General features: G+C 37.8%; 1 protein-coding gene across 1 annotated transcript in view; it reads right to left on the bottom strand.

The window, feature by feature from the left end:
* The window catches only part of SLC16A10 (solute carrier family 16 member 10), a 131,137-nt gene extending 113,916 nt beyond the window's left edge, over positions 1–17,221 (bottom strand). Inside the window, exon 1 of the mRNA XM_044676717.1 lies at positions 16,915–17,221. Coding sequence (XP_044532652.1) covers positions 16,915–17,221 — 307 coding nt within the window. The remainder of the gene's footprint in view (positions 1–16,914) is intronic.
* Between the last annotated feature and the right edge of the window lie 60 nt (positions 17,222–17,281).

Raw genomic sequence — 17,281 nt, 5'->3', positions numbered from 1 at the left:
AATAATGTCATACAGCCGGATAGAACATTTCAGGCCCCCCCCCCAATCTGGCCCACGGGCTTTAGTTTGCCCATCACTGCCCTAAATTATTCAGCTTCTTGCTTAGAAGTTCAAAATCCATAGTTATACTTTCTAGAATCTTTTTGACATTTCTTAGGAATTTCTCCATCACATCCTGGGTACAAATTCCAAGAAAAGAGTATTCACCTCCTACTATTCCTACTATACTAGCCCTTATTGATTCTAAGATGGAAGGTAAGGATTTAAATATATATAAATATCCATAATTCATTTATTATAATATTATTTTTAATAATTTTGATAATTATAAATTATTAATATATAATTCGATATTAATTGTGAATATTATATATTCATAACTGGTTGAACAGACACATGCAAAAGATGCTGACTAAAAGGTTCATGGCAACCTAGGGAAATTTCCCTAATGAAGTGTGTTAGGGTTCTATCTTCTACTCTTTTTGGATCAATGCATTAGAAGCTATAGATAGAGTATGGCTCAAAAATGCCAATGCCAAATATCTGGGACATGTAGTTAAGTACATAACTAAAATAATATGGAATCACAATGTGGGGACAAAAAATTCTCTGCAGACTGAATCAATATACAAAAATAATATGATCACATTTATTCCTATTAAATTTTAAGTCTTTCACTATGGTTCAAAAACATCTATCAGACAAGTAGCCACACAATACATAATGTAAAGAGCTTGGTAGACTAAAATTCAATATAAATCAACAATAAAGAGGCAGCAAGGTGTCTCAATGGATAGAAAACCAAGCCTGGAGTTGGGAGGTCCTGGATTCAAATGTGGTCTCATATACTTCCTAGCTGTGTGACCCAGGGCAAATCACTCATTACCTACACCTTACCAATCCTCTGCCTTGGAAGCAATACATAGTATTGATTTTAACACATAAGGTAAGAATAAAAAAAAAGGTTTTTTTAACCAATATGAGGCAGCAAATCAGTTAGACAAAAAGCTAGTACATGTTTAACTGAATTACTAAGACATCTAATGTTTAGACCAAAGGAGGTAATAATCCTATTGTAATACTAAGAACATATTTTGAGTTCTTTTTTTGTTAGGAGCTAGATACAATACAGGGGCTGATGGGGGATAAGGGAGAAATAGAAGTGTCCTACAGGTTTCAAGGATAAAACAGGTAGCAGGAGCCTGAAGGAGAGAGAGAGAGAGAGAGAGAGAGAGAGAGAGAGAGAGAGAGAGAGAGAGAGAGAGAGAGAGAGAGAGAGGAAAAAGGATAAAAGGATGTGAAAGTCTTTTGTAGAATACTTAAAGCCCTACATACATAAGTGTTACTATTACCATAACAAAAGGAAACATTTGAAATGAATGAGAAACACTTTGGTTGGTTACACATGATTCCAAATCTAGCTTTGGAACTTGGCCTTAGGCAATTAATTTCCTTCTCAGTACTTCTTACTTTTTACTTTTCACTTTTCACTTTCTACAAAATAAAAAAGGTCTTTTGTTTCCAGATGCTTTATCACAGAATTGTCAATATTTGGTGCCTCATTTGTATATGATGCCTTCTTATCAAACATATAGCTATCTCTTTGATGGCATGGATATGAGATTTAGGGGTTTTGTTTTGTTTTTAGCGACACTGCATAGTAGACACTAGGGTTGCTTGTTATGAATCAATAGCAATTAATATTATGAGGGTTCACACAGTCTATAATAAATCCAAAGAGCCCAGCTTTGGTTCAAAAATCCACTATTTGACAAAAACTGCTGGGAAAATTGTAAAACAGTATGGGAGAGATTAAGTTTAGATCAACTTCTGACACCCTACACCACAATAAATTCAGAATGGGTGAATGACCTGAATATAAAGAAGGAAAATATAAGTAAATTAAGTAAACATAGAATAGTTTAACTGTCATATCTATGGAAAAGGAAAGATTTTAAGACCAAGCAAGAGTTAGAAAATATTACAAGATGTAAAATAAATAATTTTGATTACATTAAATTAAAAAGGTTTTGTACAAACAAAACCAATGCAATCAAAATTAGAAGGGAAGTAATAAATTGGGGGAAATCTTTATAACAAAAACCTCTGACAAAGGTCTAAATACTCAAATTTATAAGGAGCTAAATCAGTTGTACAAAAAAGCAAGACATTCCCCAATTGATAAATGAACAAGGGACATGAATAGGCAATTTTCAGATAAAGAAATCAAAACTATCAATAAGCACATGAAAAAATGTTCTAAATCTCTTATAATTAGAGAAATGCAAGTCAAAACAACTCTAACGTACCACCTCACACCTAGCAGATTGGCTAAAATGACAGCAAAGGAAAGTAATAAATGTTGGAGGGGACGTGGCAAAATTGTGATATTAATGCATTGCTGCATGGTGGAGTTGTGAATTGATCCAACCATCCTGGATGGCAATTTGGAACTATCCAAAGAGGGCTAAAAGACAGCCTGCCCTTTGATCCAGTCATATCACTGCTGGGTTTATAACCCAAAGAGATCATAGGGAAAAAGACTTGTACAAAAATATTTATAGCCGAGCTCTTTATGGTGGCAAAAAATTGGAAAATAAGGGGATGCCCTTCAATTGGGGAATGATTGAACAAATTGTGCTATCTGTTGGTGATGGAATACTATTATGCTCAAAGGAATAATAAACTGGAGGAATTCCATGTGAACTGGAAAGACCTCCAGGAATTGATGCAGAGTGAAAGGAGCAGAACCAGAAGGACATTGTACACAGAGATGGATACACTGTGGTAAAAATCAAATGTAATGGACTTCTGTACTAGCAGCAATGCAATGACCCAGGACAATTCTGAGGGATTTATGAGAAAGATGCTACCCACATCCAGAGAAAGAACTTTTTTTGACTTAATTTGCCACATAATTAGTTCCTGGGTGGGTGGCTGCTTGAGGTAGGGTACCACAAAAGTGGAGCTGAGGGGCTGCCATCTCTTCCCCTAAGGATACTGGAATAAAGAAAGCTGGAAAGCTAGAAACTGTTTATGAGTGAGTTGTTTATAACTGAGTCTCAATGGAATACTTCTAGTAAGTAAATTGACAACTGTTTCAACAAGTTCAACAAGGACACTTGCTATAAAGTTCTTCAATATAATATGATATACACAAAGTTGATGAGTAACATTAAAGTCACACACAAAAACTATACATTCTCTTTCCTTTTAAAACTATATCTTACTGTATATTGGTTCCAAGGCAAAAGAGCAGTAAAGGCTAGACAATAAGGAGTAAGTGACTTGCCCTGGGACACACAGTAAGAAGTACCTGATGCTAGATTTGAACCCAAGATCTCCCATCTCTTGGTCTATCTCTACCTCCACCCCACAACCCCCACCCCCATGGGTACTCTTAAATGCATATTCTGTAATTAAAAGACTATTTCAAAGAGTGTTCTAAAATGTTCTAAAATTTTTTTTGTTTAATTTTTCTCTATTGGCTCTTAATTACTTATGAACTTGAATGATTTTCTTCATCTGTCTGGGTCTGTTTTCCTCATCTGCAAAAAAAATCTCTAAAATTTCTTCCATACTTAAAGTACCATATTTCTTTTCTATCAAATCCCATTTGGCTCAACACATGTGCATTAAGTGCCTACAGGGTTACAAAGATTAAAAAACAAAACTGCCTTAAGCCTTCATAACTTTATATTCTAGGAGGAGAAAAGAGAAAACATGCAAAAATTTGAATAAAACAAGGTAATTTGAGAACTTTAATAAATCAGGTGATAGTGAGGGAACTCAAGGAAGGAAGCTGAGCTTTCATAAGGTAACCATTACCATCACTTTCTTATTTCTCCTTACCTCAAGCACTCAAGATGAACCTAACCTAAACTTATTCACTATAAGCCAACAAGAATACCAAAAGACTCAAGTTTTGAAACAACAGTGTATATATAACATTTCCTACTTTTTATTGCATATTACAGGTTCAGGTTCACTTACAAAGCATCAGTTCTATTTAACTTTAGTCTCTCTTCTCTACCCCTACCCACTACAATGCAAACAACTCAATGAGGCTCTCCTCTTGGAAGGAATATATAAAGATGATCAAGTCCCACTTCGTATGTCTAAACCTCAGTTTCTTCAACTCTAAAATGAAATAGTTAGAAGAAATTAATTTAAAAGCTCATTCCCTTATGACCTTCATTAATTCTGTGAGAATGACTCTTACATGGTTTGTTGTGGAAAATTCACCATAACAAAGCAATATTTCTATGAAGACTTTCTAAGATGTAAATGCTATTATATAGAACCTTTATTTGTAAATTATTGTGATGGAATTCTTTTCTATCGCATGATTTCCAGACTACAAAACATCATCAGAAAAACTGGGGGGGGGGGGAGGGGCAGCTGGGTGGCTCAGTAGATTGAGAGCCAGGCCTAGAGACATTGCCTAGCCCTTACTGCTCTTCTGCCTTGGAACCAATACATAGTGTTGATTCTAGGTGTGGAAGGTAAGGGTTAAAAAAAAATAACCTAAAATTTTCCTTGTCTTATGAGCTAGAGACATGAGTTAAGTACTATATAAAGCCAGAAACAAATTCATTGTGTATGTGTCAGTGAGAGTTATACTGAATCCAAATTTTCTTTATTCCTCCTTTCTGGATGCATCAGGAGACCAGCAATTAACTATACAAACAATAAACAAAATAATTAAATTAGAGAATAGATATTTTGTTACATAAAATTAACAGGCTAAGAGAAAAAAGAAAACTGTAAGTGGAAAGGAAATTCTTTGATAAACATCTAATATGCAAAACAGATATTAAACTACTCAATATATAAGAATCAAAGACACTTCGTAATACATAAGTGGTCAATGGAGATGAACAAAACAAGAGAAGAAATGCAAACTCTCAACTATCATACAGAAGACTATTCCAAATCAATAATTAAAAGATAAGTAAATGGGGGGGGGGGGGGGCAGCTGGGTAGCTCAGTAGTTTGAGAGCCAGGCCTAGAGACAGGAGGTCCTAGGTTCAAATCTGACCTCAGACACTTCCCAGCTATGTGACCCTAGGCAAGTCACTTGACCCCCATTGCCTACCCTTACCACTCTTCCACCTAGGAGCCAATACTCAGAAGTTAAGGGTTTAAAAAAAAAGATAAGTAAATCAAGACAAATTTGATGTTTCATCTCATACTCAGCAAATGACAAGTGACAAAAGTGAAAAACAATGGGACTTTTTTTGAGTGGTTTCAGGGCTATAAACATAATAATATCCTATGGATGGAGCTTTAAATTGGTCCAACCATTCTGAAAAACAATATGGAATTATGTAAGAAAAATCAGTAAACTATTAACATCCTTAAGTCCAGAGATCTCACCTTTGGGTGAAGGGCGCTAAGGAAGCTAAACATAAAAAGGTTCCATATATGCCAATTCAATTCAACTATTATTTATTGAACACTTACTATGTCCTAGGTTTTGGGGTATAAGATGGAGCTATAGAGACAAATTGAGGGACAGAGAGGAGTAAAGAAGGTGTAAACAAACAATTATAAGACATATATACATAGTAAACACGAAGTAATTTAGGTGAAATAGGAAAGCATTCAAGGGATGGGATAAGCAACTTTTGTAATGCCACAGATGCAGGGGATAGAATGTCATAAAAGGGAAACAGCAAGGAGGCTAATGTGAATGGAAAAAAGAAATATGAGGGATGATGAGCTTGAAATGCTAAGTTAAGGCCATACTGTGAAGGGCCTTAAATGCCCTAAAAGAGGAGTTTATATTCCTTAAGAATGTTCAATTGTTTCCCAGTCATGTCTGATTCTTCATGATCTCATATTCTTGGAAAAGATACTGGAGTGGTTTGCCATTTCCTTCTCCAGTTCATTTTACTGATGAAGAAACTGGAGGCAAACAAAGTGACTTGATTTGAACTCAAGAAGACTAATCTTCCTGACTCCAGGTCCAAGTGCCAACTAGTTGCTATTCCTTAAAAAGGCCATTAAATAGGTGCATCTACTTCCTCTCACACTTTCTTTTTTGCAGTCTGGCTTCTGACTTCATTAAAAAAAAAAAAAACCTGCTCTTTCCAAAGTTACTAATGGTCTCAATTGCCACTATCTAATGTCCTTTTCTTAACTGTCATACTTTGGCCATCTGGCAATCACTTTATTCTCCTCTATACACTTTTCCCCAGGTTTCTAGGGCACTACTCTATCCTGCTTCTCCTCATATCTGTATAACTCCTCCTTTTCTGTACCTTTATCCAGGTCTTGATCACTAACAGTGGTTATCCTAAATTATTCTATCCTCTCTACCACTCTCCTCCCTTCTTCTCCATATATCTATGTGTGTATGTTTCCCTTGGTGATCTCATTATCTCCCATGAATTCAATTTTCATCTCTATGCAGATGATTCTAGAATCTACTTATCCATCCTAATCTCCTCTTTGAACCTTGAGGTTCTCTTCTCAGAATGGCCTATTGAACATCTGAGACTGGAAGTCCAGAAGGCATTGTAAACTCAACACGTCCAAAACTCAACTCATTATTATTCCCCCCAAATTCTCCCTCCTTCCTAACTTCCCTATACTCTAGGCAATATCCTCCCAGTCCTTCATGCTCACAACCCAGGTATCATCCTCCATTCCTTAATCTCTTCCTACCCCATCCCCACATCCATTCTGTTGGCAAGGCCTATTAATTTTATCTTTGTAACATTTTTCACATGTGCCACACAACACACACACACATGTAAACATACTGTCACTATCCTAGTGTAGCTGTCATCATCCCAAGCCTGAACTGCTGCAATAGCCTACTGGTTGGTCTGCCTGCCACAAGTCTCTCCCCACCCTAGCCCACCCTCCAAGCTCTTGCTGTCAGAGGTCTTCATAAAGTGCATGTCTGACCATGCTTCACCCCCTCCAACTCCCTCTAACTCCAGTGGCTCCCTATCATCTCCAGGATCAAATATAAAATCACTTCTTCAAAGCCCTTCATAACCTCCCACCACCACCAAAAAAAATTTCCAGTATTTTCATACATAACTTCCACCCCTAGCCCCCTGTTCCTCATACAAGAGACTCCATATCCCAACTTCAGACTCTCAGTCATTTTTACTGGCTATTTCCAATGGTTTTCTCCTTCCTCATCTCTTCCTCTTGGCTTCCCTACCTTCTTCCAAATACCAGCTCAAATCTCACTTTTTATAGGGAGTCTTTCTATAGGGAGGATAACTCCTTCATTCTAGTGGCTTCCCTCTGTGGTTCAGTTCCAGTTTATCCTATATATTAGCTTGCTTAGACATAGTTCTTTGCATATTGTTTCACCCATTTGACCATGAACTCTTGGGAATACAGACTTGACTTTTGCTTTTCCTTGTATCCCTATCCCTTAGGACAGTGCCCAGTACATTACAGATGTTTAGTACTTGTTTATTGCCGGATTGAATCTTAGAGGCAAGAAAAAGCACTCATTTCCTCAGCATGAAAGTAATGTGGCTAGACCTGTCCTTTAGGAATAAACTATCCGACATAATTGAAGCAAACTTATAAAAGTGAATGTACTGGAATGACACTAATCCTAACTGAAGCATTTGTTCAAATGATCTGAATGGGTTTTTTTTTAAATTTTATTTCCCTTCTGGCTTTATAGTTTACAGCATCAGTTTGTGGTTTGTGGTAACAAAAAAACTAGAAACAAAATGAATGTTCCTCAATTTGGGAATAGTCAGGAAGGCCTAGGTTCAAATTTAGACTCACTAGATGTGTGACCCTGGGCAAGTCTAAACTCTGCTTGCCTCAGTTTCCTTGTCTGTAAAATGAACTAGAGAAGGAAATGGCAAACTACTTTAGTATCTTTGCCCAAAAAATCCCAAATGGCGTCACAAAGAATTAAAGAAGACTGAAATGACTGAATAGCCACAAAAACTGGGTTCTGCAAATATAATGAAATGTTATTTTCCTATAAGAAACGATTAGTGAGGAATTCAAGGAAATATAATAAAGTTTGTAAATAAACTGATGAATAAAATAAGTAGAACGCCCCCTCCCCCCCCCCACGCTGCACTGGGTGGCAGCTGGGTGGCTCAGTGGATTGAGAGTCAGGCCCAGAGACAGGAGGTCGTGGGTTCAAATCTGGCCGAAGACACTTCCTAGCTGTATGACCCTGGGCAAGTCACTTAACTCCCATTACCTAGCCCTTATCATTCTTCTGCCTTAGAACCAATACCCAGTATTGATTCTAAGACGGAAGGTAAGGGTTTTAATTAAAAAAAAATAAGTAGAACCAGAAAATTAACATGCAATGACTACAATAATGTAGCTAAACTTGTAAAACCAAGATTATCCCCAAGAAGAAACAAAGAAATGTACTTCTCTCTTTTCATTGGAAACGTGGAAGATTGTGGTTGTGGAATGTTGTATATACTTTCAGATGTGGTCCCAGTATCAGTTTACATTACTTTGGCATTTTTCTTTGTTATTATAAATGAAGGTTAAGTGAGTTGAGGGAGAGTTGGATCTGAAAAATGACTGACATTTTTTTTAAAAATCAATAAATTGTTTAAAAATAGACCAAATCAATGGTCTTCTCCTTCTTACTCCTAACCCTTCTTCCCCTACCCCACCCCCCCAAAAGGGATGGATAAGCAGAATCTGCAGCTTTCAGAACAGCTGATGAAGGTATGATTTGTCTTCTAAAATGACTGCTAGACTGATGGTGATTACTGCTTCTGACAATCATACTGTGGTCTCACACCTGAAGAGAGCAGTACAAATAATCTGTAGCTAAAGATGACTCTCCTTTCTTGACCCTACCTGACAAGCTTGTACTTGAAGTGTTCCCTGGCAGAGTTGAGTTGTTGAGTTTCTTAGCTGGTTCAGGGATTTCAGTATCAGTGCCAGTTCTAGCTCCTGAAGATTGGGCAGGAACAGTTAACAGAAATCTATTTGGAGAGTAAAAAAGTTAATACCAAGCCACTCATATGTATTGAAGTTATAGCCTTCTTTTCCTAATTAGAATGTAAGTTCCTTGAGGGAAGGTACTTTTTGCTTTTATTTTTTGTAGCCACACTCTTCTAGCATAATTAACTTATAATAAATTCTTATTACTTGATCTCAAAGGGTGAGAAGTCAGCAGGGGAAGAAGAAATTTACATTTATATTTATGCACACAAAGATACTTCCACATATGACTGATGCTGGGAATTTGAGAAACCTGAATTCAAATCCCAACTACACTATGTAGTAGCAGTGTGTTGTTTAGTCATTTCAGTTGTGTCTGATTCTTTGTGACCCCATTTGGGGATTTCTTGGCAGAGATGCTGGAGTGGCTTGCCATCTTCTCCAGATCATATTGCAGATGAGGAACTGAGGCAAATAAGGCTATACACCAAGTAAGTATCTGAGGACAGATTTGAACTTAGGAAAATGAGTCTTACCAACTTCAAGCAGCTAGGAAACACTGGTAAAGGTAGCACCTCATCTCTCTGTTATACACTACTGCATAGTGTATGTCTACCAGTGTATATATACTAGTGTAGTAGGCATTGGGAACATTCTACACTAAGAAGAATAAACCAATCGTTTCTTTCAGGGAGCTTGCTATTTTGAGATGAGGTATAAACAAATAACTATTATAGTACTATTACTAGTAGTAATAATGATCACATTAGCTAGTGTTTATATACAGGCTTATGATTTATAAAGCTATTTGTTGTCATTTGATCCCCGTAACAACCCTGGAAGTAAGTACTATTATTATCCCCATTTTATAGATGAGAGAAATCCTGCTTCTAACGCATACTGACTCTGTGACCCAGGACAAGTCATCTTGATGGCCTGAATGAAATAGACTAGTCTACTACCAAAGTTATGTTGTAGAATTCTTGTTGATCTGCATTGGTGGAGGTCTCTTTAATAAATAATTTATCTGGTTTAAAAGGAGATTGGGGTAGGAATACCACTGAGACTTGGCCAGATGGGATCCACCTATGAATGGAATACACAAGCCAACTAGATAAGAAATAAAAGGTCCTTGGGCCTGTTTTCTCATCTGAAGAAAAAAAGTGTTTATGTGTGAGGGTGGGGGGGTCAGGGTAGGCTAGGCCACCTGGCCTCAAAGGTCTTCTCTATAGCTCTTGATCAATGAATGACCCTAAGATCTGATCTACAACAGGAGAGGAATATATATAACTGATAAAATTAAGGGTCTTTGAAGTAATAAAGTATTTAAGAAGTTTAAGAGAGATATAAGTAAGTGCTATGCAAAGTCCAAGGGACAAATTTCTAAAGGGAATATCAAAGAAGGCTTCTTGGAACAGGTGCTAATTGAACTGGGTCCAGTTTGGCTCCAGTGTAGGGAATGTGGAGGGAAATTATAAAGAAGTTGAGTACTGCCAGATGGTAGAGATCCACGGATATAGGTTTAAAAAACTGAATTGTATTCAACAGGCAATAGAAAGCCACAGAAAGTTTTTGAGCAGATTAGTGATGAGATCAGACTTGGACATAAGGAAAAGTAATCTGTTGTTGTTCAGTCATGTCTGATTCTTTGTGACCCTATAGACCATATCATGCCAATACTGGTTATGAGGTTTTCTCAGCAAAGATACTAGAGTGTTTTGTCAATTCCTTTTCCTAAGAGTAATCTAGCAGCAAAAAAAAAAAAAAAAAAAAAAAAGATGGATTGGGAGTAGATGATTATGGAGTTTGGAAGACATCAGAAAGTTACTATAACAGCAGGTGGGGAATTGATTGGAGCTTGTATTGGAACGGTAGCAATGGGAATAGAATGGATATAAAAGCTACTTCTATTGGTAGACTTGGTAATCATGTATCCTATGAGTATTACAAATATCATTAAGGAAACTGAAGTTCAGAAAAACTGGTACATGACCACATGGCTGGTAAGTGAAAGAATTAGAACTCAAACTTTGGACTCCAAGACCAATGTTCTTTCCACTACTTTATGCTGTTTCTGGTAAGGTTTATGACCAGAAGATTGGCTATATGTTGACACATTTTTTTCAGTCACAACAACTCACAAACACTGTCTATTAATATAAGGAGGGACTGCAATACCTACCAGTAAAGGAAATACCCATAATGATGAAAATGAGTCCTTAAAAGTATTTCAGTAAAGAAGAATTGCTAGAACATAGCATGGATGCCAGTTTTCCCATATGGAAAGAGGGCTTGTTAAACTAGTGGATAGTTCTAAGATCTTGTCCAGCTCCAGTAAACCTGGTTCTTAGTCTGATACTTCTGAATCATAAAGGTAGATTTTATTTTTTTCTTAAAAGGTACTTTAAATTACACTTCTGAGAGGGTCCTAAATGACTTTTATTAGATTAGGGGGAGGAGGAGGAAAGAGAAAACAAATCATTCAGGGGAAAAAAATCTCCCCCCTCCCCACTTTTCTTGGAAGAAAGGCAAGCAAGAATTAAATAAACTAGTTTACAAGCAAGACACTAAGGAAGATTTATGGGAAAGTGTCATGAAATAAAAGTAAACAGAGACAAATAAGTTTTTCTTTCATTAGAGTGCTATTAAATTATTCACTGACCAATACCACTGTAACAATTTTTAATTTGTAAAGAAAAATACAGGTTTTTTAAAGATACTTATATATTCTTTTTCAATAGGAAAAATTCAGTATCCTCCATCCCCCTAAAATGTCTATTTTCACTCTCACTTCTTTTATTGGAAGACATGTATTAGTGAGTTCAAAGTATTCTAAAAATTACATTGCTCTTTAAAGTAATATAAGTATTACAATCCCATTTTGCAGATGGGAAAAACTAAGGCTCTCAGAATTCATACCTAAAGTGGTTAAATTGGGATCCAGGTCTATTGGTGCCAAATCTAAGGTTCTACATATTACCTCATACCCTTTCTCAATTATTCATGCTCAGTTTATTCCTAACAACCAAGTGGGGGTGCTTGAAGTCTATGCATTACATACTACCACACAACGTTAGCTACTGCTGGGGTTAATGTAGTTTTTTAATCAATCAATTGGCTTCTGACTATCTGCCCCGCCCTTGTAGAAAATGAAACTCAAACTGAAGATAGGCAAAAATAAAGTCATTCTTACAAATTAGGTGAAGAAGGCTGCTGATAATTTCAGAGCCCTTACCCACTTGTAGCCAATGCCATTTCCCACCACCTCATCCAGCTGCAATAACTTAAGAGCCCACTTCCTTCAAAATAGGGCTCAAATTTTGGCATCTACTTCACACCCAGTTGAGATAACACTCCATTGATGATGTATATAACAAGTATATTCAAAATTATTTACTCATTATCTCCGCCACTAAAATGGGAGTTCCTTGAGGTCAGAGCTCAGAAATTTGTTTGTTTTCCTTTCTTTGTAATCTCAGCACTAATCCAGGCACAAAAGTTAGTTTAATAAATTCTAATTACAGGCAGAGTAACACTTTAAACTATCAATAATCTTTTGTAACAGAATAGAGAACTACTTTCAGGTCACTAGGAAAAGGAGGTGGTGACTAAGGTCAAAAGGTCTCCAAGTATCTTCAGAGAAATCCAAGGAAAGGAAAACTTTACAACCTATCCACCAGTGTTACCTAAGGCTTCCACTCCATTAAGATTAGATTCTAATCTTTAATGAAAACCATACTTTTATTTTCAATTCAAATTCAAGTCACCAAATAAAATAGCCTTCCAAAAACCTTATTCCACAATGAAATATATGATAGGCTTAATTTAAGTAAAACACAGATATGAATAACTGGAACATTCTAATAATTAATTCAATTGTTGAGTTCAAAATTAATGATCATAACCTGCCTTCAAAGAACCTTTTTGTCTATCTTCCATTGTTTCTAATCACTCAAGGAGTTATGGAATGCACAAGGCACCCAACAATGAGGTTCTAAGCTCAGTTCTACCTGTATACTCTGCCTGAACAAATTAATACCACTTTGCACATTTCTTATCTGTAAAAATTTAGTTAATAATACCTGCACACCATCTAATTCACAAAATGGAAGTAGTAACTGAGCCTGAGATTTCATGGGCATAGTACTAAAAGGAAACTCCCTATATATAATAATATCTGCAACCTCTCTGCAATTTATAGTATTAGAAAGCTGCTTAGAGCTTTAAAGATTAAGTGACTTGCCCAGAATTATATGGTTGTTGTTGTAATGCAGTTATTTCAGTCGTGTCTGAGGCCAGATTTGAACTCAGGAAAATGAGTCTTTTTTGACTCCAGGACCAGCACTCTATCTACTTCATCATCTAGCTGCCCATTTGGTCAGTATATGTTAAAGCTTGTTCAAACCAAATTGTCTTGGTTTCTAGGTCAGGTCTATATCCACCGTTCCACATTCCCAGTCATTATGAGGATAATTTTAAATTAAACAGGAGAGAATTTTGAAAACTAAAATCATCCTACAAATACCAGACCTGGAAAACCCTAGGCACAAGATTCCCAACAAATCAAACAATTTCAACTTGACTCCAAGCATTTTGGGGGCAATATTATCTACAAATTTACAGAAGCACATTCTGTTCATATGTGTTTTTACTGTCACAATAACTTGAAAAGAAAGCATCCACAACATAGCCAGTCAATGAGTACCATTTGGAGTGTCCTCTAAATTCAGTTACTACTGTCGATGTGGAATCTAGAAGCCCCCAAACTTGTAGCCTAGAAAGATTTAATGAACCTCAGCTTACTTAGCTTGAAGGTGAAAGCCTCAGGTTTGACTTTGTCACAAATGAATTCCTCCCTGAAGGAAAGTCCAACTTCACTAGTCTCAGACTTACAATGGGCCTTAAAGAAGTTTAGGTAGGGGTGTGTTAAGTATCTCTTTTGTCCCTGTGGTTTCTCCCCTTTGGCCAAAGTCCTTTACCCAGGTGGCCCAACCATTGGCTGGGTCTTTCCCTTTTGTGTCCTTTGTAAAACATCAGCCCCTCACAGTTAATTCTTGTATGGAACTCCTCATTTTACTTTATTGTCATTGTAAGTCAATTAACTATCCCTCTGTCTTTAGTCCCCAAGTTCCCTAGAAAGGTATTTAAGTTTCCCCAACTTTAATGGCTCCTTGAAGTCATCATCTAGTGCGGTGGCACTCCCGGGAAAGTGTGGCACCAGACTCTGAGTAAAGGGCCAAATATTGGACTTAACCCTATTCTGATTAAACAATGGTTTTTCTTACTACTTTGGTAGTTCTGTGTATTTTTCCCCCATTTAACACTATTCTACTATACATAAAGGCAAGAGGACGGATATGGAACAGGAAAAGTAAAAGCTACAAAACCTCTGACTTGGCTGAATACATGACCCTGGAAATTCCCTGGCCAAAGGAGCTAAGAAAGTCGAACTTACCAGCGGATTTGAAAACTCTACAGGAACCCATTCTTATTTAAGTTTGGGAATCCCAATAAATATCTCTTGGAAACAGCCTGCATTCCCATTTCTTTCTGAAAATTTCATCTAAGTCCTAAATGTGGGATCTGTACTCTTATATTTAAGGCAAACCTGCTGAATTCGGTGCTAGATATGATTTGAAGAGTAGAGAAAAAAAAAAAAGCAATTGTTAAGTCAGAAATAATTCAGCAACATACTATCAAAACTAAAAAGCCTGAATACTCCATTGCTCAAACTGATCACATTTTCAAACCTCTCAAACCTCGAGCAGGGGAGTAGGAAACATACTTCAGAATATGCCATTAACAGTTGGCTTACAAGCTATATTCCAGCACTGCTTTATGACTTGCTGAGCTTAATTTTCCCACCTCTGGCATTCCATTAATATTTACCAGTTGTGCAAGTGATACCCGGCACTGTACTAAATATCTATGGATCGGGGTAGAAAACATAAGGCAAGATCCTTGCCCTGATAGAATTTAAAAATCCAATTTAGGCTAGAAATAGCACATACACATCAACATATAAACAGTAAATATTTAAGTTCCTAGCTTAACTGTAGGTATGATATGTATTTGAATATATGTATATAAATGTGACTAAAACAAAATAAATCTGACAAATGTTGGACACAACTAGAAGGAGGGATGCCAAAGAGATTAAAGTGGAACTAAATCAGGTTCTTTCCCTGATCCTGTTCCAGGAGAAATTTGCATACAAAAGCACCTCTCCTCAAGCCTCCAAACACAGATTACTACTTTAAGACAGAGGGCTCTATTCATCTAAATTAGGAAAAAATCCCACAAAGGCGACTAGATTGAATGCTATCACAGAGCCTATATTTGTAATCTCTGTAACTCTACTCCTAGAGATCCCCGGCCAAAGAATGCTCTAGTATACACTCATCTTTTAGCATTATATTGACATTTAAGCAGGGAATATTCCCCAGACAACTACTTACTTCTTCTCTGCTCTTTTTCATTATGGATATCCAAGAAATTTTTTTTAAAGGGAAAGGGGGAAAGATGATGGGTCATCCTTGCCTATAATATCACTAATTTTAGGAGCACATTTGTCTTCTAACTATATTCTAGCTACTCTTTAACCTAGTAAGCTTAGACTTCTGCAGTTTCAGGACCTACCCATAGCATTTAAAACATCGCCATGCAATTGCTATTTCAGGTGACAGATTCCAGGTTAAACTTAGTACCAAAACATTTATTTATTTATATTTAAATATTATTAAATTAAAAATATTTAATTTCTGTACGATTCCATTTATGTGCCCAGAAGACAAAAATATTAAAATAAATTGGGAAAAATGTAAAGATTAAGGCAAAAGTTGGAGAGAGGCATGTTTAGTTCCCTACCTGGCAGGCAGACTTTTTTTTAAAACTTTAATTAATTTAGAATATTTTTCCATGGTTACATGATTCATGTTCTTTCCCTATCGTCCCCCAATCCCCCTCCCCTAGCCAAGGTGCAATTCAACCGGGTTTTACAAGTATCATTAATGGATCAAGACCTATTGCCATATTAATATTTGCAAGAGAGTGATCATTTAGAGTCTACATCCCCAATCCTATCCCCATCGGAACCATGTGATCAAGGAAATGTCTTTCTTCTGTGTTTCTACTCCCACAGTTCTTTCTCTGGATGTGGATAGCGATCTTTCTCATAAGTCCCTCAGAATTGTCCTAGATCATTGCACTGGTGTTAGTAGAGAAGTCCATTACATTCTATTGTGGCAAGCAGACTTTTGATTTTTGTTCAAGCAAGTTAATTAGCAGTGCAACAACTAGCTCACAGATTTTTTTTTAAAATTTTGGCTGAAGCAGTATCATTTTTATTATCATTAAATGGCGAAAAAGGGGAGTCAAAGACCAAAACAGAACGGGCACCCACACACACACTTTTCACCTTTCTAATGTCAAATGCCAGCTACTTCCAGCAGGCATAGCTGAGGTGAAACACTTTGTATATTTAGCACCGTGTGTTTCTGGCTTCAGAACTTGCCATGACCTTGGGGTAGGTAAATCACTATAATCCTGACGCCTTATCTCCCAACTGCACAGGATGTCTATTACAACCCCTTGCTAGTGACTGTGTAAAATGATGGCTGCAAGGTGTCGTGAGCTCCCCCCCCCCTTTTTTTTCAAAACTGAAAAGACTCTTTGCTGTTGGTTCTTAGTCTTAATGCTCTTCAACGCCCCCCTCCGCAGGGAGGATGAGGGAGGGAAACTGTATGTGTCCCAGCGGCTGAGAGACCTATCCCAAGACACACTAGGAAGGGGCTACAAGACGCCAGCGCTTGCAAGACAGATGGACTGACGGACAAGTGGACTGAGAGGCATACAAAGACACTCCTCCCTCCACCGTACACACACACACACACACACACACACACACACACACACACACACACACACGCGTGTGATGAGATCAAGCTGCTTGGCTAGAGGGCCAGGCACAAGCGGCAGGCAGGGCCCGGTGCGGCGTCTCACCTGTCTTAAACACCATCGCCGTGTCCTCTTTGGAGCCGAAGGTCTCCAGCATGGACACGAAGAGCACCCCGCACGCGTTCTGGATACCGAATACCGACCCGTTGCACCACATGGCGGCCAGCATCACTACCCAGCCCCAGCCGCCTTCGGGGGGTACGTGCGTGGCTCGACTAGGGGACCCCGTCACCTCTTCCTTCTCCGCTGGTGTCTCGGGTCCCTCGGAGGGCTGAGAGGAGACGCCCCCCTGAGGCGGAGGACTGGAGTTCATAACGAGCCCCGAGGAAGACTCCTCCTGGGCAGGCACCATCACTCCCCCCGGCCCCCCGCAAGACGAAGACCTCCCTTCCCCACCCTCCCACCCCCCCAC

This window comes from Gracilinanus agilis, chromosome 4 (assembly GCF_016433145.1).
Source record: "Gracilinanus agilis isolate LMUSP501 chromosome 4, AgileGrace, whole genome shotgun sequence".
NCBI lineage: Eukaryota > Metazoa > Chordata > Mammalia > Didelphimorphia > Didelphidae > Gracilinanus > Gracilinanus agilis.
This window is presented reverse-complemented; position numbering and strand designations above follow the sequence as displayed.